Source organism: Pseudopodoces humilis, chromosome 11, assembly GCF_049639895.1.
Source record: "Pseudopodoces humilis isolate 2021_Gansu_Grassland_sample_001 chromosome 11, ASM4963989v1, whole genome shotgun sequence".
NCBI classification, from domain to species: Eukaryota; Metazoa; Chordata; class Aves; order Passeriformes; family Paridae; genus Pseudopodoces; species Pseudopodoces humilis.
In genome coordinates, this window is record NC_142210.1 from 15542706 (window position 1) to 15565718 (window position 23013).

The 23013-nt window shown below is 63.6% G+C and overlaps 1 protein-coding gene across 9 annotated transcripts; it reads left to right on the forward strand.

Moving 5' to 3' along the window:
* Positions 1 to 1639: 1639 nt before the first annotated feature.
* TNK2 (tyrosine kinase non receptor 2) lies at positions 1640 to 22229 on the forward strand. 9 transcript variants are annotated; one of them, XM_088060818.1, is made up of 17 exons: positions 6600 to 7268; positions 7406 to 7694; positions 11198 to 11375; positions 11508 to 11578; positions 12793 to 13005; positions 13097 to 13249; positions 13446 to 13723; positions 13800 to 13926; positions 14016 to 14162; positions 14515 to 14609; positions 17307 to 17501; positions 18905 to 18996; positions 19508 to 19552; positions 19766 to 21081; positions 21499 to 21594; positions 21684 to 21811; positions 21918 to 22036. In XM_088060818.1, the coding sequence occupies exons 1-17, from the start codon at positions 7075 to 7077 to the stop codon at positions 21922 to 21924; spliced, it is 3624 nt and encodes a 1207-aa protein (XP_087916944.1). In that variant the 5' UTR covers positions 6600 to 7074; the 3' UTR covers positions 21925 to 22036. The 9 variants fall into 9 exon arrangements, with proteins under 9 accessions (XP_087916949.1, XP_005525051.2, XP_087916947.1 ...); XM_088060823.1 differs by lacking the exons at positions 6600 to 7268; positions 7406 to 7694 and adding an exon at positions 1640 to 2026 and having other exon boundaries at positions 11195 to 11375; XM_005524994.3 differs by lacking the exons at positions 6600 to 7268; positions 7406 to 7694 and adding an exon at positions 1641 to 2026.
* The last annotated feature ends 784 nt before the right edge of the window (positions 22230 to 23013 follow it).

Consider the following 23013-nt stretch of genomic DNA (forward strand, 5'->3'; position numbering starts at 1 on the left):
CTCAGCTGAGCCCTGCCTTACCACGGACAACTGCAGTAATGACTCTGGTAATGAGATGGAGGAGCACAACTGTCTGCAAGCCCCCAGACCTTCCCCTCCTTTCATGTCCTACTTCCTGTCTCTGTCACAGCATTGACTCTGAAAAGCTTGCGATGTACACATGAAATGTCAGGTCTTCCCCAGCCGTGGCCTTGCAGGTCTCTGGTGAGAAGGTGGCTGGACGAGCCTGTGGGTGGCTGTGTCCCAGGAAGCCAGCACTTGCTCCTGCCTTTGTCCCTGCCCCTCATCATCCTGGTGGTCCTGTGGCCAAGCAAGAGATGCAGATGTGGATACTGCTTAGAGCCTAGGGCAGCTCTGGAAGGGCAGGAGCTGCCTATTCAGCCCCAGAGGTCTGCTCAGGTGAGACTGCAAGGGTTTGGGGCTCTACATTTAAATATGTTCAGTTTCTCTCTGCTGTCCTCCCCACTCCGTCATGCCAGTCTCGCCTTCTGCTTTACAAACACCACATCCCGAGAAGTTGCACTATTTGGATGAGTGGCAGGTTCTCCAGGATCCCAGCTCGCACTTTATGGGCTGTCCCGGCCTAGCTCTGGTCCCTCCTCTTCCCCCGGGGATGATTTACTTATTGGAAAGACGTCGTTTCCCGCAGCTCCTGCCCGCTCCTGGCAGGGCTCTCTCCCTGCGGTTGCTGTGCGAAGTGGCCCGAGAGGCCGGGCCGGGGCTGCGGGAGCCCTGCTGCGGCCGGGCAGCGCCAGCCCCGCCGGGACGGAGGGAGCAGCCCCTCCCAACTCACCTGGGAGCAGGGATTTTGGGCAGCCCGCATCCCCGGTGCAGCGGATCTGTCCCGGGGCCTGGCGCTGCTCCGCGGTGAGTCTGTCTGTCACCCGTGCTTGTCCGTCTGTCCGTCCTCACCCCCGCCGTTACGTAAAGCGGCGGGCGGCGCCTTTAAGAGCGGGGCCGGGGGCGGGTCGGGGGCCGTCCGGGCTCCCGGCGGCGGCGGCAGGAGGAGGCGGGGGGGCAGGAGGGGAGGAAGGGGCGGCGGAGCCGGAGCTCTAGGGGCGCGGCGCGGGGGGGCTTCCCCAGCGTGCGGGGCCGGGGCGGGGCCCGCACCGCGTGCACCATCCGGGGGCAGGGGGCGAACGGGGTGCCGGAGGGCGGGGGGTTGAGCCCGGCGGTGCCGGAGGGCGGCGGGGTGGCCCCGGGGGTGCAGGAGCAGGGGGGCTTCACGCGCGGCGTGCAGGAGGCGGGGCTGGGGGCGCTGCCCCGCGGCCCGGAGCTGGTGGCCGGCGGCGGGGAGCCGAGGGGCGGCGGGGGGGCGGGCCGGCGGCACTGGGGGCCGCTGGGCGAGCGGGGGTGCCTGCTGGAGTGGGGCGAGCGGCCCGGGCCCGTCACCGCCCTCGGCAGCCCCAAGCCGGGCTCGGAGCCGCGGCGGCCCCGGGAGCGGGGGGCGGCGCGGGCGCGGCGGCGGGCGCGGGGCGCAGAGGAGGCGGCGGCGGGCGGCAGCCCCGGGGCACGGAGGGCGCGGGGCGCGGTGCGGGGGGTGCAGGAGCACGGCCCCAAAGTCCGGCAGGAGCGGGGCCTGGCCCGGCGGGCGCAGCAGGAGCGCGGCGGGGGGCGGCGGGACGCGGCGAGCCCCCCGGCCCGCGCCCGCTGGTGGGTGCGGCGGGGCCGACAGGAGGAAGGAGAGGCCCGGGGCGGAGTGCAGGAGGAGGGCGAGCTCTACCCGGGGGAGCAGGAGCACCCCGGCGGCAACCCCGGCACGCGGACCCCGGCACACCGCCCGAGCCGCAGGAGGTCCGCCCGGGTGTGAGGCCGCAGCCCGTGCCCGGTGCCCGCTGCCCCGGGGGTGATCCCAGCCGCGTCCCGGACGTCCCCGGCGTCGATCGTCGCACCCCGCCCCGGCAGGTGTGCGGGCTCGTCCCGCCTGGCATGCCGGCTGTCTGGAGTGCCTCCGTGCCCGTCCTCGCCCTCCGGTGACGCTGCAGACCCGGCGCAGGATGCGGTGGCAGTGGCGGTGAGCGCAGAGGTAAGGAACGAGACGCGACCCCGTAGCTGGGGGTGCTGCGAGGGGCAGGGGGGTTCAGGGCCTGGCACTTTGCTGCTGCCCGGTTAACATCTGAGTGTGCCGGTTTGTTGGCACCGTGCCCCGCAGTACTGCGGGCTGCGGTGCTGCCCTCGTGCCCAGGCACTGCGGGACTGCTCAGTCCCGGCCGGCAGCATGCCTGACCTCCTGCTCCAGCTGCCAGGGCAGAGCAGGCAGCAGGGTCTGGTGTGAGTGGGTGCCTGATGCCCTTGAACTCTCCTAAACCACAGCGGAAGCTGGGGGAAGGTTGTTTTTTGTTGGTTTTTTTTTTTTTTTTTTTTTTTCCTGGAGAAAAGGCAGCTTTACTCTTCCTCTTTCCTGGGCTCGTGGGAGCTGTGGCACTGAACAGAGGATCCTTGTCCTCCTGGGCCAGCCCTGCGCCTCGGGGTGTTGTACTGTGGCCGAAACCCCGAGCAGCAGTGAGGTGCGGGGAGCCTCTGACCACCGGCCCAGCGTGCAGCACCGTGGCTGTGCCCAGCTGTGTTGTGGCAATTTTTCTCTGAACAGTCCAGGACCGTTGGGTACTTTTGGTCTTTGTTGATTTTGCTATTTTTAATAAAAGTTTGAAGTTAAACTTGGTAAGGTGGTGCTGACAGTCCAGACAAGGCTTCCAGCGAGCTGGGCAAATCTTGCTCAGCTTTTCCCAGCGTGATCAGACCCCTTGGCCTCTCTGAAGCAGCAGCTGGGGAGGAGGTTTGGAGGTGGCCAGAGGAGCCCGGGCAGGGACAGTGTCTCTGGCGGCAGTGCTGGGGCTGGCCTGTCTGGGCAGGACAGGCTGGGGCAGAGCCTGGCGCTGGCACTTCCCCACACCCTCACCTCCCTGGGGCCGCTTGGTGCAGCGGGAACACCGGCGTGTCCTGGTGCTGCTGGGCTCCAGCACCGGCTCAACACCCTGCAAAGGGTGTCCCTCTTGCCAGGTGCTGTGGGCTCTGGAGGTTGTGCATTCCCCCCTCTTACTCAGCCGCTCATTGAGCTGGCTCAGGGCAAAGCTGTGAACAAAGTTTTTGGGCTCTGGGCTTTGCAAAAGACTCCCTAAAACAGGATCTCTCTCATGAGGTGTCTTTGAGCAGGTCTGTGCTACCAGGCACCTCTTGAGGGTCCAGGACGGACCCCGGGTGCTGCGCACCCATCCTGAGCTGCGGCCTTGCCCGCAGTGCCAGCCCCGAGCCCGCTGCTCCCCGCAGGGAGTGGTGGGTAGGAGCAGCTTCCGCATCCCCCGACGGGCCGCGCCGAGGCCTGGGGCTGCAGGGTGGGGGCTGTGCAGGCTGTGCAACCTGTTACCAACCCCTGGAGCTACCCGAGCCTCGTTAACCAGGCATTTGTTAGTGCAGGGTGGGGTGTAGTGTGTATGGCTGAGGGGGCTGGCGGTGCCTACCTCCTCCTCGGGCAGCTGCCAGCCTGCTGTCCCACCGTGACTCAGCCTCCCTCGGGCAAGAGGGGCCCTCGTAAGCAGAGGAGCAGCCCCCACGGGACCATGAACTACTGTGAGCTTGTAGCCAAGCTACAAGGTCCTAAACAATTGCAGGCTAGACTTGACACTTTGCCCCGGAGAGGTCCCATCCTGCCCCTGGAGCCACCTGGGTTTTGACTTCAGTTGTGTCCGTGAGGAATGGTAGCTCTCAGGGGCAAAGCACTCTCGGGAGCATTGCCCACTTGTATGGGTTTAGGGGGACAGGAGGAGGCTGTTCATGCACAGCCCCTGCCAGGACAGGAAGACTTAGAAGAAAGTCTTGTTCCATCCCTTTGCTGAGCAGCCCTGGGGAAGGGCCACTGCTCCCTCTGCAGCCTGGCTAATTAGGGTGCAGTCAGTTAGTGCTAATGACTGGCAAAATACTGAATGGTCTGGCCAGGATGCTGTGCTGCTCTGGTGCTGGGGATCTGCGGGGATTGAGCCTTTATCCCCCTTCCAGCTCTAGGGGTCACAACTCACCTGCTCCCATCCCGAAGGGGAGATGCTGCTGTGTGGATGTGGCTTTGTGCCAGTCTGGCCTGAGACTGGACAAACTTATTTTGTGCCAGCTGCAGTCTGGCCCAAGGACACATCCTGTACTGGGGTGGAGATGGGGGTACTGCTGGCAGCACCCCGGGGTGGAGGGGCTGGCTGGACCCAGGGCTCAGGGTGTGTCCTGGTGCCCCCCTTCCCTGGCAGGACTGGGGGTGAAGCTCACCTGGGGGACAAGGTCACAAAGGCTCTTCCAACTGCCTTGGTAGACTGGGTCATGACTCTGGATGCAGAGAGACTTCCTGGACATTAACCCCCAGGAAATCTGGATCCTCTGGAGTGGAGAGATGGGGGTGCCAGGTAGGGAGGCCCATTTGGAGCTCTCCCACTTCACCTCAGGGGGACCCTGTGACTCGTGTCACCCAAACCCTGACATTTTGCCCCCTCACACACTGCCCAGTTTGCTGTGACACTGGGGCTGGCACTGCTCAGGGACCCCCACAGTGCTGTCCCTGTGGCCCAGGTGAGATCAGTGTGGGTGGCCAGCAAGCACAAACCTGCAGCAGGGCAGGGTGACAGGGTCACTACTTTGGCAATGACACCAGGGCTCAGTGATGCCAAGCCTGCTGCCCTTTCCACCTCCCCAGCAATGAGGGTGCCTGGGACTGTTGCTTTGCATGTTTGTCCCCAAAACACTGCACTGTGACCCTGCCTTGGTGGGAGAGCTTGGGACTGAGGTGAGGATCAGTTATGGAGTCAGCAATTGCTGCCCATGCCAGTGAGCTGGGAAGTGAAAGACAAACTGAGCCCGCCCCAGCTCGACCTGCGGAGAGGATTTAGCAGAGGAAAGAGGCTTAAGGAGGGGATTGGGGTTGTGCTGGGATGGGGGGGCCCCCCCACATGCCTGTGTCTTTCCTTCCCACACAGCCACTGCTGCAGGCAGGGACTCAGAGCAGGCGATGCTCTGTGCTGGACAGCAGGATCAAGGCATGGGGCCAGGCTCTGGGAGCCCAGAGATGGCAGCAAAGAGGAACCTGGCACCTCGGCCTCCCCGGCCACCCCTACCACGGGGGTCACCAGCTCTCTGTGTTGGCCCCCCAAGACCTCCTGTTTGCTCCATCCAGCCAACCAAGCAGCATCAGGTGCCAGCACCGAGGGAGGTAAAGCACTCACTGGTATGGGGGTACGTGGGGTGGCACAGTCCAGTGAGGGGCTGGGGACAGTCCCTGGGGAGCTGGGTGGCAGCAGCGTCCCACAGATGGGCAGGATGCTGGTGGCAGCCCTGCCTCTGGTGGGAGCAGGGTGTATTTGTACGCGTGGATATGTGCGTGTCTGCACACCTGCGCCGTGGCAGCCGGGCTGGGGAGTGTGTCACCACAATTTGGGGCCGCCCTCGGGGCCCTGCCAGGGCTGAACAAGCCAGCCCCGGGTGACGGTGCGGCTGCCCTGCTGCCGCCGCAGTCAGTGAGATCACTTCCAGGCGACACAGCTGCCAGGAAGGTGGCAGGCAGGTGGCAGGCGGGCTGTGACAGTGAGCAGGGTGATGTGATGGAGGTGAGTGGGGAGCCCCATCGCCCTCTGAGAGCTTGTTTTGGGGACCCACCAGTTTATGGGGCCTTCTGTGAAGGGCGGTGGGCGTGGGGGATGCTGTGGGACTTGTCCCAGGGATGTGGGGCCAAATGTGGTGTCCCAGAGGGCTGGGGAGCGCCAGTGTCCCCACAGAGGGGAGGGACACCTTGTGTTCAGTGTGACTGTCACACCCTGGAGGGTAGAAGACAGCGCACCCCATCCAGTGCTTGTCGTTGTGGTGGGACCCCCCCGCAGGGTGGGAATTGCAGGCAGGTGAGTCAAGGCTGGCAGGGCACGATGCCATTTCTGCCCTTGTAGTGTACCTCAGCATTTTGGTGTCACTTAAGCCTGGGCAAGCTAAGAGGACCCGACTTGTGGGGGTGTGACCCAAATCCATGCCCAGGGCTGTGGAGACGGGGGCTGTCCCTACTCATCCCCACAGCATCGCCTTGACTGGGCAGGCTGGTGAGGGTTTTGGGGTAGCACAGGGCGGTTGGGTCCGGAGGGAAGGTGGCACACATAGCACGTGCATCAGTCACCGTCCTGTGGCGTGCCAGCGCGGTGACGCCGGCGGGCCGTGCGCGGGGGCGGCTCGCTGCTCCCACGCCGCAGGCTCGGCCCGCCTCGGCTGCACGGCTGAGCTCACCTCCGTGGTATGGCAGGAGGAGTCGCCAAGGGGCTGTCCCCGCCCGGCCCCTCAGCCAGGGCAGATGCCCACCGGGATTGGGGGTGTTTGTTTCTCTGGAGCACGGAGAGGGGAAGGGGGGGCAGGACACGCTCTTCCCCCTGCCGTGGCACGTTGGCAGCCTGGTGTCACTCCTTTGGCTACACCAGGTTCCCAGAGCTCTGGCGGGGGGGAACAGTGATGGGTCGTGAGGGTGCTTCTGGAGGTCAGAATGGGGCATCATGCCCTGTGGCATTGGCATGGGGAGAAAATTGGTCCCTGGGGACTCTGCTGTGCCCCAAGGGACAGGCAGGTCACAGGGGTCTTTGAGGGGGCTGCAGCACCCCAACATCCCCCGATTTCAACCTCCTTACAGCTCTGGCCCGGGGGCGGCAGAGGGACTTTGGCTGGGCAGAGTTGGGGTGCCAGTCCCGATGTGCAGGTGTGGGGGTTCCCCATCCAGGGGGGTGGCTTCCTGCTGGGAGCTGTGCCAGCTGCAGCAGCGCCTGGCAGAGATCTAGGAGACCCCCAGCCCCCTACGAGAGGGTGGTGGGAGAGGGTTGATCCTGGCGTTGCTTTCGGACCCCCATCCCAGCGGCACCCCCGGGGCCTGGCTGATGTCCCAGCCCTGCCGTCCTTGCGCCAACGCTGCCGGTCGCTGCGGAGCAGCCATCTTCCCGGTGCATCCCATCCCCCTCCGCCTGCGCAGGGAAGCGGGAGGGATGCTGGGGATACTGCCAGCGCCAGAGCCCCCATATCCCTCTGCAGGTGCCTCCCTACCCATCCTGCCTGCCATAGAGCCCCGGCTGCTTGACGATGGTCCCCCCTCATCCTCCTCCTCCGCCTGGCTGCCTGGTGCACCGCGCCGGGCTGCGGGGAGAAGGGGGCTGCGAGCGCGGCGCTGGCGGCGATGCCACCACCTCTCCACTCAGGAGCCGGAGCAGGGACAGAAGGTGGGCGGCTAGGCTGCCGCGCCGGGAGGAAGACAGTGGTGCCAGGCTGGGACTGGGGTGAGAATAAGCGCTCAAGGGGTTGTCCCCTTTCTTTTTTCCCTTTTCGGCTGCATCCCTCCATCCATCCTCCCCCCCAACCCCCATCATTGCCGTCGCGGTCACCTTCACCCTCTCGCTGTTTTCCGGAACTGCAGCAACTTTCTGCCATGTGATCCCAAACCCGGCTCCAGCCCTCGCCGCCCCCAGGCAGACGCGGGCGTCTCCGCAGAGCCCCCCACTCGCTGCGCCGCAGCCGCCGCCTCAGCCATGGGCGAGAGATGCGACTACCAGCGCTTGAGCAGCGCCGAGGAGGAGGAGGAAATGCACGGCCCCCTGCCCCACAGCTTCTCGGACAGCACCGGGCAGCGGGCCCTGCGGCTGGGCAGCAGGAGGCCCACGCCACCCCCCCGGCAGGACATCGCCCCGGGCATGCCGTGCCGGCGGGTCAGTGGGGGGGAATCGGTAGAGGGGAGCAACGGGAGGCACCTGGCTGAGCTTGATGGCGCCAGGATGGGCTTCGATTGGCAGCTGACATGGAGCACAGGGGGTCCCTGCATGCCATCTCCCCTCTGGAATGTGCTGTACCTCACAGCATCTGGGGCAGCATGACATCCCCCCCTTATTCGGCTGTGCTCCCATCCTGACCCACGGGAGGGGGGCTGCCTGCTGCTTCTTGCTGGGGAAACTGAGGCATGGGGGAATGGTGTGAGGCAGCGAGGATCAGCCAAGCCTGGCACAGCTCGTGGAGGGGGGGCACGGTGCCCAGCGCAGGATGCCGTTCCCCAGCTGCAGCACTGCAACCAGGCGGTGGCCCTGCAGTCTGCCGTCCGCGTATGGGGGTGTCCCTGGGGGATGTCAGGCTTTGCATGGACGTGGGCAATGTGTAGGTGTCATTAGGAATAGATGTAACGGGGGGGAGGGAAGGGGGAAAGGTGGGTGACCGACCCCCCTCATGTGCCTGCTCGGACGGGCTTGCCAGGCAAGCGCGGAGGGCGACGAGCCTGCCACAGCGGGGGTGGGCACTCGTGGGCGCGCAGGGGGCCGGCGGCTCCAGGTGCGCGTCGGGCGGAGGCGGGAGCGGGACGGTGCCGGCGGCGCCGCGGTGTTTGCGCACGTGCGGCCGGGCAGGGCGGCAGCCGGGGCTCCGCGGAGGGGACGTGCGTGGGGGGCGGCTGCGGTTGTGCAGGTGGCGGGAGGCAGGCGGGGGGATCGCTCCTGTGTGGTCCCGGGGTGCACGTGAGCGTCCTCACCGCGCACCGTGAGTGAGCCGGGGTGCACGTAGGGTGCGTCCCTGGCGCTGCAGGGGTGGGTTGGCATGGCAGGGGCGTGAAGGGCGCCGAGGGCCGAGCAGTACCTGTGAAGCGGGTCTAGGGGATTTTTGACTTCCCCGCCTCAGGATGCCAGGACCTTGCTGGCAGGACTCCTTGCCCAACTCATTGTCCAGGTTGCGGGATCACTCCCTGTGCCTGTGGGTCTGTCGCGGAGAGGGAAACTGAGGCACAGAATCTCCCCTGGCATGGTGGGCAAAGCTGGGTTCCGCATTCCCTTTTGGAAACCTGTACTCCCGATGTGAGCACTGAACTGGGTAGCCTCACCTGGCGTTTGGGGGTGCCGGTGCCAGTGGGTGCCGTTTCTGTGTGATGGGGGTGATGCTCTCTCAAGGCAGGGCGGACACCCTCCCCATCCTCGCTGTCCCCTGAGCTGGGACGGAGGAAGCTGGCGCGTGGCAGAGGTTGGTGCCGAGGGCACTGTGCCCAGTTGTCCCTAGTCAATGGGCTTCTTGTGCCCCATGCTTCTGCTGCCGGGTGCCAGCTGGGATCCCAGTAGCAGTGGAAGCCCCAGTGGAGACTCCTCTTGGAGATACACTTAACTCCCTCTTAGCTGCCCCCGTGGCACAGCAATGGCCACGGTTTGGGGGGCCAGGCAGGTGGGGGCTGCGGCAAGAGGTTGCTGAGGGTCTTTCCTCTCTCACGCTGTGGCTGCCGGCATGACCAGCTGTTCTCCCTGGGGAGCCCACGGGCGGACACCACTGCTGGGGTTGGGTGCCAGCCCCACCAGGGAAGGGGAGCGAGCCCCAGGGTGCTGGTGGCGCCCCACAGCAGAGCCCCGTGGGGGCTGGCAGCTGGGCAGCGGATATGTTTGCCGAGCCAGAACCTCCCCCCGCAGTGCCCATCGCCCTGGCATCATGCCTGTGGCCTCGGTTGGGGAGCAGAGAGCCGGATGTCTCTTCTGCCTCCCTCCCTCCCTGCTTCCTGGGGGAGAAACTGAGGCCTGGGAGCGTTTCCCAAGGCCGGGGCGAGTTTCCATGGCAATGGGAGCGGGGGTCCGGGCTCCCAGCTGCCGGCGACCGCCGAACAAGGGAGAAAGCGGGACATTGATGGGAGCCCGGCCCCTTGGGCGCGCGTCCCAGCCCGGCTGAAAATAACCCTCCTGGGCAGTGCTGCGGGCAGGCGGCCGGGACCGAACCCCGCTGCCAGCGAGGGGTCCCCAGGAAGCGGCTCCAGCCAGGGGAGTGACCCCCAGCCCTGCCTACCGCCACCCCCCGCCCCGGCCCCGTTGCGTTGGGGAAGGGGAGGGCCGGCCGGCCGGCCAGAGGATCGAGAGCCGGATGGAAGGAGGGGCAGAGCCACAGCCCGCGTCCGGCCGACGGACAGCCCGAACCCCCTACCCGCTCCAGGGATGTCTGTGGGGCGGTCGAGCCTAGGGGACATCTCTGTAGCGCAAATGAAGGGACTGCGGGTGCCCCGGCTGCAGTGAGCGGGCTCCGCCGTGGGACTCCAGCACCGGGGAAGGGACACCAGCGGTGCCAGGGGCTGGCAGCCAGGCAGGATGCGACGCTTCCAGGCTTTGCACCGATCCTTCCCCTTCCTCACCCGCTTCCGCCTCTACCGAGTAAGTGCCGACCCTCGGGCAGACCCTACGCTGGCCGTCACCCGGCTCTGTCCCCGTCGCCTGCAGACAGGGGAGCTGCAGCTCCGTTCGCCCCGTGTGGCCTCGCATGCCCCCATGCGCCCCCGTACCCAGCTGCTCGCCGCGCCCGCCGTATTTTTAGCCCAGTGCCGAGGACTGTAATTGCGGTGACGCGGCCAAGGGAGCCGAGCACAGCGGGTGAAGACGCCAGGGGCCATGTCATCTCCCAGGGAAAAGGAGAGGATGGAGGGAGCTGCCGCGCTGTGGAGCTAGGATGGCTTGTCTCAGCCTCCCGCCCGCTCTCAGCAGGAGGAGGCAGAGCCATATCCCTTTCCAGAAAGGTGGTGGTTAAAGTGAGGGAGAGCCGGGACAATATGCAGAGATGGGGAGTGGGGGGAGCATGGGGCTCCAGCCCTTCCTCTCTGTGTCCTGGCACGGCTGGGGGCTGATGCCAGCAGCACTGGGGTGCCCTGTACCTCAGCGCTGGAGCAACAGGACCCTTCAGAGGCCCAGATGTTCCTGTCTGTCCCCTCCTTGTGTCTTCCCAGTGAGGTGTCACCACCCATGGCAGAGGAGACCCACTGTGAGTCTGTACTACAACTCAGCCAAGTGTGCGGGCATGCCAGGGGGCCAAGGTCCCTGCTGGAGACAGCTGTCACCTCCCTACTCAGCCCTTCCAGCTGAGCAGAGGGAACTGGGCAGGCACATCTGTCCTGAGCTTCTGCCTCCTCCTGTGTCCTTGGCACCCCTGACCAGGGGATAGCCTGTGTTGGAAATGCAGGGGTGGGCTGGTATTTCTGTGGGCAGGACGGGGCAGACTGGAGGGCGTTTCCTATCTTTGGGGGTCCTGCTGATTGGGGTGCCTCTCCTGGCCTCCTCCAGAGAGGTGGTGAGATGCTCAGGAGATGCCTCCTTTACTATTCCTCACAGCAAAGCCCCAGCCTTGGTTCTGAGCTCCTCCGGATGACTCCCCAGTGGAGACAGGGCAGAGGGGAGTGGAGCAGGGTTGCCCCTAACCCAGCATTGTGTCCCAGCAGAGGCTGAGCTGTAGCATGCAGGCGGAGGAGGGCACAGACTGGCTGCTGGAGCTGCTCACGGAGCTGCAGCTGCAGCAGTACTTCCTGCGCATCCGAGACGAGCTCAACGTCACACGCCTCTCCCACTTCGAGTACGTCAAAAATGAGGATCTGGAAAAGATCGGCATGGGTCGCCCCGGTGTGTACATCCCCCCCAAACCTCTCCCCTTACCCATGGCTGGATGTGCAGCATCTTTTGAGAAGCTGACAGGAGCATATGGGGCTGGAGGGGACTCCTACCCCGACTTGTGACAGTCTCTGTGTCCTGCAGGCCAGCGGCGGCTGTGGGAGGCAGTGAAACGGAGGAAAGCCATGTGCAAGCGGAAATCCTGGATGAGCAAGGTAGGGATGGGAGAAGGACAGGTGTGGCAGAGAAACTGAGGCAGACAGGAAGAGCAGGACCCTTCCCTGTACCCTTTCAGGGTGCCTGACTGCCACATCCCTGGAGGCTGACAGGGAAATGAGCAGAAGCCCCTGACATCCATGCCTCAGCTGTGGTGGGACCTTGCCAGTGTGTGCCCCAGTCCCCCTCAGGCTCCTGGGTCACTTCCCAGCAAAGCTGGGACAGCCCTGCTGCCACAGCACTTGGAAAATTCGTTCCCCTCATGTTATTTGCCTCTTTGTTGGGAAACTTATTTGCAGCGAGTGAACCAGAGAGCCTTGCTCCGGACAGCTCTGTGGGCAGCGGTGCCCAAGACACTGCCCACCCTTCTGCCTCACAGCAAGGGGGCAAAGCCTTGTACCTGCAAACTGGGACACACTGTGACAGGGGACCTTGGGATGCTCACATATGCCCTGATACCATCGCATCCAAAGCTGGTACTGCTGGCACCCTGTAGCACCTGGCGGCCCAGAAGAGCAGTTTGGTAGAGCCCAGTTTCCCAGCTGGGAACTGGGCCATGGCCTCTCCCCTGTGTGACTTGTCTGTGCTGAGACATGATGAGGATAGGCTTTTAATAGAAGGCTACTTCTATTAAAGAACAAATAGCAGAAATGCCACCTCCCACCCCAGACACATGCTGGGCCCAGCCCCCACGCACCCTGCGTCAAGGCTGGGATGGACCCTGTCCCATGGGGCACATCATCCGTTCCAGCTGAGGAAGATGGAAAGAGCCCATCCCTTCTGAGTGGTGGTAGCTAACACACATTGCAAAGCCCACATCGCTGCAGGGATGTGTCACCACACTCAGCCCAAGCTGGAGGTTTCCTTTGGCTTTGTGCCCAGGCACACTGTGTGGCCTCAGCCTGGCCAAGGAGTGCCCAGGGCATTCTGGCTACCAGCCTGGTTTAATGTGGCTGCTGGGGAACTGCTGCAGAGCTGCTGCAAGAGGAACAACCCCTTCCCTCCACGAGAATCACAGTTCTGTGTGCCGTCTGCAGGAGGAATGGAACTTTCTCCCACAACCAGCCTTCTCTGGGTCATCACCAGTTAGGGGTCATCACTAGGTTCCAGTGCGTTACAGCCGAGGCAAGGGGTTGTGCCAGCACTTCTCTTACAGACCCAAGGGCTTGGGGTGTTTCCATGCCCATGTTTCACCTTCCTCCATGTCCCACAGGTGTTCAGTGGGAAGCGCCCAGAGTCAGAGCTGCCGCCCCAGCCCCAGAGTACCTTCCGCAAGCCTCCCACACCACCGCCCCCTGAAGCTGGGGGCCAACACTCCCTCACCTGCCTTGTGCGGGAGCGGGACCTCTCAATCTTTGAGAAGCTGGGTGATGGCTCCTTTGGTGTTGTGCGTCGTGGCGAGTGGTGCACACCTGCTGGCAAGACGGTGAGGGGCTGCTCTGGGGGGGTGGGGAGCCAGGCAGTGGGACCACGCACAGGGGAAGACACTTCGGAGCTCATCCCTTCTTTGGCCATAGCTGAATGTGGCAGTGAAGTGCCTCAAGACAGATGTGCTGAGCCAGCCAGAGGCACTGGACGACTTCATCCGGGAGGTGAATGCCATGCACTCCCTGGACCACAGGAACCTCATCCGCCTCTATGGCGTGGTGCTGTCCCACCCCATGAAGATGGTGAGTGTGGAGAGATGGGGCCCACCCCAATGACACCCCCATGAGGAGGTCCCACATGATGGCATGAGCAAAGCCAGGCTGGGTCTGTACCCCAAGTGCTCTGCTGGCATCCCCAGTGGGGTATAAGAGGGCTGGAAGACAGCCCAACTGGGTGGCCCTGGACTGACCCTCTTGCTACCCTCATCCTGTGGCCCAGGTGACGGAGCTGGCCCCGCTGGGCTCCCTCCTGGACCACCTGCGGAAGAACCAGGGCCACTTCCTCATCTCCACCCTGTGCCAGTATGCCATCCAAGTGGCCAAGGGCATGGCCTACCTGGAGTCCAAGCGCTTCATCCACCGTGACCTGGCTGCCCGCAACATCCTCCTGGCCTCCAATGAGCTCGTCAAGATTGGGGACTTTGGACTGATGCGGGCACTGCCCAAAAACGATGATCACTACGTGATGCAGGAGCATCGCAAGGTCCCCTTTGCCTGGTGAGCCTCGGGGAGGAGGAGACCTGGTGGTGCAGCACCCATGGCCTTCTGATGCTCATGTCCTTTCCCCCTGTAGGTGTGCTCCTGAGAGCCTGAAGACACGCACCTTCTCCCACGCCAGTGACACCTGGATGTTCGGAGTGACCCTCTGGGAGATGTTCACTTATGGTCAGGAACCTTGGATTGGCCTCAATGGCAGCCAGGTAGGTGTAGCAGGGACCTGCCCCCTCGCCTCACCCTGCTGGTGCTGAGTGGGATCTGGGACACCCTGACAGCACATCCTGTCCAACAGATCCTGCACAAGATAGACAAGGAGGGTGAGCGGCTGCCACGGCCTGAGGACTGTCCCCAGGACATCTACAACGTCATGCTGCAGTGCTGGGCACACAAGCCTGAGGACCGACCCACCTTCGTGGCTTTGCGAGACTTCTTGGTGGAGGTGGGTGAGCAGGGAGGGGGACAGGAGCCCCAGCACCCTGTCCTGCCAGCTCTGCCCAAGCATGGATAGAACTAAGAATACTGCTGAGGTGGGAGGTGACATGGGGGAGCTCAGGCCAGGTAGCCCTGCAGGCTGGGAGGTGGAGGGTGGTGACATGGTCGCAGCAGGAAGCACCTGGTTGCTGCCTTGCCATCACACACTCCAGGGATGTGACAGCTGAGGAGGGGCTAGTGGTGATGCTGTCTCTTGTCTGTTTTTGGGTCCTCCCTACCCTCCTTTGGGCTGGGCCTGGCCTCAAAAGAGGATGGACACGGGGGGCTGCGTCACCTGTCCTCACCCACCTCTCCCCCAGGCTCAGCCCACCGATATGAGAGCGCTGCAGGACTTTGAGGAACCAGACAAGCTGCACATCCAGATGAACGACATCATCACGGTCATTGAGGGCAGGTACTGCTTGGGAGGGTGGCAGGTATTGTAGAGGGGGGGAATGCACTGCCTGCCAGCCTGCGTCGGGATAGGGAATGGGGAGACTGGGCACTGGCAGAGCTATGGGAAGCAGGGAGGGGAAGGGGTGGCTCTACCCCCAGACCAGCTCTGCCCTGGCCATGTACCCCGTGGGTGGGCAGAGCTGGTATGTTTGCAGTCCCCCAGGCAGTACAGCATCGTGGGGCCACCCTGGTGTGGGGGGCACAGCCCTGCCCACAGCCCTGCCCGCACCATCCCTGCTGACTCACCCCACTGTGCCCGTGGGTTTGCCCCGGGAAACTGCACGCCCCGGGGCCGCTCCCTGCTGATAGTGGTGGGGACGTGCCACCAGCACCTGGAGACGTGCTGCTGTCATCGGGCCGGGAGAGGCACCGTGGCACTCGGTACCGTGCTGGCAGCACCCGCTGTGCTGTGAGCTCCTGCTGACCACGCCAGGGCACAGCCACCCCCTCCACCGCCTCAGGGACCTGGGACTGGAGGCCTTTTTGTCCCTGCATCTCTATCCCAGGATGTGCCTGTCACCTTCCAGCTGGGGGAGAGTGGGGACCTGCCAAAGGAGTTCGGTGTGCCCGCACTAGAGCTGGCCTCCCAACCCCCGAGGGGAGGAGGAGGAGGGCTCTGTCCCTGTCCCTCCCTGTCCCCCGCCCCGGGCCGGCTCCCCGCGGTTAGTCACAACCCGGGGTGAATCAGGCCAGGTTTGTGTGTCTGCAGGGACCGGCTGCTCCCGGTCCGCCGCCGCGGGGATGACTCTTGCCCAGGGTCTGGCGGTTTAATTGCAGGGAGGGGAGGGGAGGGGAAGCAGCGTCGGCGGAGGGAGGGAAGGAGCGGCGGAGGGCGGTGCGGCCGCGCCAGAGCGCCTACATCGTCCCTGCCGCCGCATCGCGGCCGGGCTGCGGGTCCGCGCCCCCCGCCCCACCGCCGGCCCCAGGTGAGCCGCGGAGGGAAGAGGGGCTGGAGGTTGCCCGTGGGTCGGGAATTGCCGGGAGTGGAGTAGAGCTTCCCCTGCCTCAGTTTCCCCGAGGTACTCCGGTCCTTGGTGACCCCCGGTGGGTAGGTTTTGGGGGTGCGGACTCAGGGTACACGCGGTGGGTTCAGCAGCCGGGGGGTGGCAGAAGCCCTACCGACTGCCGGTACTCCCGTAGGGGAGCCCCCTCCCCGTGCCTCAGTTTCCCCGACAGAAGCCGCCCCTCGTCGCGCTGCTTGTGGGGATGCCCGGGCAGAGCTGGCGGGGGGAAGGGGGGGGCTCCTGCCGGGGGCCGCATCCGGCCCTGCCGAGGCCGCCCGGGGCACCGTAAACACCCCCCACCCCTTTTCAAGCCCCTGCGTGTCGTTCGGCGGGCGCCGGGTGTGCGTACGTGTGTGTGGGCAGGGGCAGGGACCTCCCTGAAAGCCCCCCGGGGACCCAGCCGCTCGTGGGAGGGGGCTGTCGTGGGGAGAGGAGCCAGGACAGCACCGGAGCGGGTTTGTGCCGGGGTTCCGAGCTCGGGTTCGGTGTGACCGAGGTTGGGAGCAGGGAGAGTGGAGGGATGGCCCGGCTGCAGCATCCCTTCGTCGGGACGCGGCGGTGAGGGGCGCAGGGAGGGCGAGTGGAGGGGACTTCCCGGGGAGGGAAGCTGTTCCCCCACCTCCCCCAGCCTGCCGCGGGTGAGGGAGGATAGCCGGTACCGCTGGGGCTCTGCCGGGGCTCTGCCGAGGGGTCCCGACGCTGAGTAAGGCGGCTGGCTGGCGGCAGCGGGAAGGTAAACAGGAAAAGGGCTGAGCTGGTGGCCGGGGGTGACTCACAGGTGACTCCAGGAAACTGTGGGGCCCGTGCCAGCCTCGCCAGGCTGGCACCCACACTGCCACTACCCCCTGCCCACAGCACACCCTGCCCGTGGGGAATGGATGACAGGCAGGGGGGTAGCTTAGGGTCAGAGCCCCCCACCCCCCCATTTATTTGGCACAGTGCTGGGTGGGGTACACCACTTGGGATGCCTTTCCCTGCCCCATCCCTATTCCTCCCACCACTACCTCTGGGCTAGATGACCACCTCCTCCCCCCCAGAAGTGGCTGCATCCTGGGCAACTCCTTGGGGACACAGTGGGGAGCAGTACCCCAGGGTGGCCTGGGCCACTCGGGTGGCTTCAGGAAGATTGACAGCCTAAGCCTACCAGCTGTCCTGCCCATCTCCCCCTGCCTCCACAAGCCTGTACAGGGCCCATTGATAACGTAGGAAGGGAGTGAGGAAAACTCCACAGATGTCTGTCCCCCATATGGGCCCCCGTCAGACACCAAGGGTGTTCCCTGTGCCATCCTTTAGTGGATGGGGCACAGAGGGATCGGTGACAGAGAGTTTGCAGACATCACCCCAGAGCTCCTGTGTAACTTGAGGCAGCAAGGAGGAGGAAGGGGCGTATCTTTTGGGACACAAGCACGGAGCTTTGTTCCTCACTTCTTGCATTCCCAGCACCATCAGGTGCAGGGACCATGTTGGGTAGGAGCCAAAGCATACTGCCAGTGTAGGGTTGGGATCCTGGGCACCCAGGGACCCTTCCCAGTTGCGTCACCGCATGCCTTCGTGCACTTGGACAAGTCACCTTGCCTCCTCCCCACCACTGGGGCAGGTGTTTGTCAACCTCCCATCCCCTCATCAGTAACAAGGTCCTTTTTATTCCTTAGGGCCGAGAATTACTGGTGGCGGGGTCAGAATAAACGGACCCTAAAAGTGGGCCAATTTCCCCGAAACACGGTGACCTCGGTGGCAGGGCTGTCAGCCCACGACATCAGCCAGCCGCTTAAAAACAGCTTCATCCACACAGGCCATGGAGACACCAACCCGCAGCACTGCTGGGGGTTTCCCGATAAAATTGATGAGTAAGAAACTTTTTGTCTTCTCTGCATCCTCTGCCTGCTCCCTCCCTTCCCTGCTGCCCACTGGGCTTGGGAGCAAGACACGGCTTGGCTACTGCCCCCCTTTCCCCCCCCCATGAAGCATCTCTTTCTGCCCCTGCTGTATTGGGAATGGTGCCTCTGGGTACAGTCCCTGCAGCTAGACTAACTTCCTTGCCTCTTCCTACTAATAGGCTTATGGACGTGGGGGGCTGCTGTGCTTGTGGCTGTCCCAGGGGGGAGACCTTTGTGGCTGTCCTGGGGAAGGGAGACATCAGTAAGCACCACCCCAGAGGTGGCCACATTACCCCAAAACACTTTTGGGGTGTCCCAGGGCTGCTAAATGTGCGCGGCTTGCAGCCTGTCCCCACGCTTCTAACAGCATGAGTCTTTCTGGAAAGCAAAACATGAAAAAAATCTACCAAAATGATTTTTTTCTCCACCCTGCTCTATCAGAAGACACCTGGCTGGACTGTGACAGGGGGAAGGGGGGCTGGGTGCTTGTTCTCCAGTGTCCCACATACTCTCTGCCAGGTGGCATTGGTTGTGTGACAGAGAGCAGGAGCACCTTGTCAAGGAGCATGTGGGGGTCTCTCCCAGCACTGGGCTGGAGCGATGAGGGAGGTCAGTGTGGTGGGGGACACAACAGGATTTCAAAAACTGGAAAACTGCTGGTGGGTAGGGCCAGCTCCTGCGCTAGGCTCGGTCCATCCCCTGGGATCATGATCCAGACTGCTGTTTGTTATCCCAGGCCTGGAACAGCTCTGCCGGTGCCCTCAGTCCCAGCCTGACCCCTCCACAGCACGCTTGTCATGGGCTGTGCCGGCGGCCCTCGCAGGGCTGAACCGAGGCGCCGTGCACGCGGATCTGGCTCGTGCCCCGGCAGGCCTCCCCGCGCCCCGCTGCGTGGGCACGGGCGCTGGGTACGTGCTGCCCGGGCTGCCGAGAACGCACCGGGCTCGGCACACACCCAGGCCTTCGGGCTGCGCCTGCTCCCGCCGACTCCCTGGCTTGCGACGGCTCGCCCGGGCCTCCCGGCACCCACCGGCACGTGGTACCGGGGCATCCTGCCTTGGGCACAGCATCTCCCCAGTGCTGGAGGGCTGTCCTGGGCACCACATGCTGCACAAGTATCCTGGACACAGCGCAGGCAACCACAGACGCATGCGGAGCCGGAGATGGGTGGGGTGATACTGGGACGGCACCAGGCTCTGTGCTGTAGCACTGGAAGCCTCTGGGTGTGTTGCCCCAACACTCACAGGAACGGTACTCACCAGGCGTGGTTGTGTGGTGCAGGAGCTGTGGGGTGTCCCAAGGCACAAGCCTGGGGAGCAAAGGGTCCCACATGGCCCCTGCTGACTCCTAGGCACTCTCTTCTCTCCCCACAGGCTGTACCTGGGAAATCCCATGGACCCTCCTGACATTTTAGGTGTGGACCCGAGTGCTGCCAGACCTACACAGCTTCCAGGGAGGGCTAAAAGTGAGTGGCTTCTCTCCTTTTCTCCTGTCCATCAGCTGCACAAAGCCTCCATCCCTGTACCCTGCTGCCGGGGTGATGAGCTGGACTCTCTCCTTTCTGTCTCTCTGCTGGCACTTGCTTTTTGCAGAGTGGGGAGAGCTGGGGTGATGGGACATGTTGTCACCTGGCCATATGCCACTGCCAGCAGCATGGGCAGCTGGTGGCTCTGCCTGGCTGGGCTCTGCTCTGCTGCCCTTTGTCCGAGTCCCTTGTCCCCTCCCAGCCTCCCACAGCTGGGCTCCCCAGTGTGGGGGATCTCAGCGGAGCTGCCATGGGGAGGGAACTCAGATGCTGTGCATATGTCTCAATCCCCATAAACCTACAGCTTGGGGGGGCTTCCCAACAGCATCCTCCCCATGCCCCATCAGGGAAGTGGGACACAACAAAGCATGCACCCCGTTAACAAGCACCCTGGCTGCCGCTTCTGTGTTCACCCTATGCTTCCCCTTCTCTTGGGTTCTCTCCTCTGCAGGGCAGCCTCCTCCACGCCCACCTCAGCCTACCGTCCTGCTCACCAGTAAGTTCGGCTTCTTTGGGTGCTGCTCTTCCTTCTTCACAGCCTCTTTCTTTTCTCTCTTACCTGAATGGCCTGGGGCAGGTGCCCTGGTATGCTTTGGGAGCAAAGAGGGCTGAAACTATGGGGTGTTTTGGGGGCTTGGAGATACAGATGCCCCTTCTTGCACCCTTGAGAGTGATGGTACCCTCACCATCCCTCTTTGTCCCCTTCCAGAGCCTTGCTATGACCCCGTTAGTGAGGAGGAGGAGGGTCTGCCAGGGGGTCTCCGGAAGCTCTGCCTGAAGAAGCCGGGCACAGGAAAGGGTCTGCGGCCAGTCAAGCCATCAGCACGGGTACCGGGCACCAAGGTGGGCGAGCGGCAGCCCGGACGGCTGGCAAGCGAGGGGCCAGCAAGCAGCGAGGTGACCCTCATTGACTTTGGGGAGGAAGTGCCCCAGGGTAGCCCCTCTCCAGTGGGGGAGCTGACAGCCCCGTCATTAGCCAAGCTGGCCATGGAGGCCTGCTCTTTGCTGGACAAGACCCCACCACAGAGCCCCACACGGGCTCTACCTCGGCCTCTCCACCCCACGCCAGTGGTGGACTGGGATGCCCGGCCCTTGCCCCCACCGCCTGCCTATGATGACGTGGCACAGGATGAGGACGATATTGAGGTCTGCTCTATCACCAGCCCCCCGAGCCGACGGGGCAAGACCAACTATGGATTTGTGGATGAGGGTGAGCGGGGACCAGTACTGGAAGACAACCTCTTCCTGCCCCCCAAGGAGCCCAAACAGCCCAGCATGACACAGACCACCGAGCTCTTCGAGGAGCTGCAGCAGGAGTGCATGAAGAGGCTCAATGTCCCTTTGGGACCGGCTGCACCAGCTGACGACAAGCCCCAGATCCCTCCCCGTGTCCCAATCCCGCCTCGGCCCCTTCGCCGCAATGAGCCTGGGCGCTGGTCAGGGGACCTTTCCCCAGCTTCGGGGGGTGAGGAAGACCGGCCGCCCCAGATCCCCCCACGGGACCCTCTGTCCCAGCCCACCTCCCGGACACCCAGCCCCATGGCTCTGCAGGTGGGCTCCCCCCAGCAACGTGCTGCCCTCTGCTCCTGCCTCTCCACCTCACCAGGGAAGCCCATGCCCACCACACAGAGCTTCGCCCTCGACCCTAAGTACGCCACCCCCAAGGTCATCCAGGCGCAGGGCAAGGACTCCTCCAAGGGACCCTGCATCCTGCCCATCGTGAAGGATGGGCAGAAGGTCAGCAGTACCCACTACTACCTGCTGCCCGAGCGCCCTGCCTATCTGGACAAGTATGAGAAGTTTTTCAAGGAGGCTAAAAGCCCTGAGGAGGTGCCAGCGTCCCGCCAGGTCACCACAGCCACCGTCCGTCCCATGGTGCAGCAGCCACTGCCAGACTGCAAGGCCAACTTTTCCTCCAACAACAGCAACCCTGGGCCCAAGTGCCTGGTGAAAGCCTCCTGCAGCCTCCAGAAGATAGTTTACGACGGGCCAGATGTTTGCCGTTCTGCTGACAAGATCCGGCTGGTAAGTGGCACCCCCCAGCATCCATGAGAAATGGGCTCACATGGGCAAGAGCTTTCCCCACCCCATGCCTCAGTTTTTGCAAGTTCAACCCCAGGGGACTGGCTAGAAGAAAGCCCCAGATGTGCAGGGGGACATAAATGTCACTGCAATTCCAAAATGGGAATTGAAGGCCCTGGGGAGGAGGAGGGTGGCTGTTGCTGTGGTACCCCTGGTCTTTCTAGGCTGAGTATATTGTGGCCCACACAAGCCCAGGAGAGATTTAAGATCCCAGGGATGAGAATGATCCCAGCTCCAGGTTGATAGTGCTCCCTGAAGACAGAACCAGGGATGGGGGGCAGCCCCAGTAGTCCCCACTTCAGTCACGGGCTTCTTGCTGCCCAAGGGTGGCAGCAGACAGTGACCACAAGCTCCCCCCAGGTGCAGGACACGGTGCATGGTGTGACCACCGAGGAGTGTCAGGCAGCCCTGCAGAACCATGGCTGGAGCATCCAAAGGGCTGTCCAGTACCTGAAGGTACAGCACACCCCTGTTCCCTCATCACAGCTCCAGCAAGAGTGGTGGCACTCCTGTCACCCTTCTGGCCGTGCCCTGTCCCCTTGCAGGTGGAGCAGCTCTTCTGCCTGGGGCTGAAGTCCCGTGGTGAGTGCCAGCGAGTGCTGGAGATGTTCGACTGGAACCTGGCACAGGCCAGCTCCCACCTCCTCGATACCTACAGCACCACCCGCCCGAAGTAGGGACATCAATGTTTTTGAGGGGGCAGGTCTCTATGCCACACTGCTCTGGGCAGACTGGCACCATCACCCCTCCTGAGTTCATGTCCTGTGCTCTCCTTACAGGTGGTGACAGCGGGGATGGGGCGAGCTGTATTGGATCTGGAGGAGGCATCTCACCATGGGGCCAATCCCGCCACCTCGACCCACACAACGTGCTGCAGGACTCTGGACTGAGCCCCCACTTGAGGGTGGAGACACCCCAAAAGGGACCCTGCCTAGCACCACAGACTTTCCAGGGTGCTTGTGCCCTGGCCTTGGCAATGGGCTTCATCCCCTGGCCCCTTGTTGAATTGTTTTTGTAAAGAGAAATGTAATTTTAATATATATATTATGTATATATATAAAAATATTCTATGGAGAGGAGGAGGGTGCCTATGGCCATCTCCCAGGTTTGTCTCTGCCAACACACAGGCACAGGCCACATCTCCGTGCCTGCTGGTTCCTCCCTGCAGGCAGCTGCAATTGTGATCCGCTGTGGGATGAAGCTCAGGATGGGACTCAAGGACTCTGGGAATCCCCAGGAAGCTGTGTGACATGGGCACATATAAAACCTCCTGCTCAGTCCTCCTAGGCTGCTTTAGGGTGCAAAGTTTTCCCCACCCAGGACTGCTGGAGTTAGTCCCAGTATATCCCACCCCCAGGCCCGACGCCTGAATGCTGGGAATGGCTTTGCCCGCTCTGAGTGGGTAGTGCTTGCCTGCAGGGGAGCCCCCCTTGCCCGGTGCCCCGCGGCTCCCGGCTGCCGCCTGACTCATGCCCGGGCAGGGAGTGGCGGGACCGGCGTCGCCCCCACCCACGCGAGGGGTGTTGTGCAACCGGGTGCCTCCGCCGCAGACGGAGCCGGGAGCAGGTGCGGGAGTGGAGGTGTGGCTCCTGTGGGGTCAGAGCCGGTGTCAGTGCTCGCTCCCCGCTCCAAGTGACTATCGGAGCCCCTTAGCTGGGTTTCCTGCTGTGCTGCCTTCTAGCAGCATCAGGAAGGGATCTTAGGATCAGGTGGAGGAGGGTCTTAGTGTCCAAACCCACCAGGTCCATTGATAGTGGTGGTACCTGCTCCCCAGGAGACCCTGCTCCAGAGCTGATGGCTTCAGGGGAGAGACCGTGCTGTACACAGTGAGGAAGGGCTGCTTTGGCATGACCATGGATCCATCCCTGGCCACAT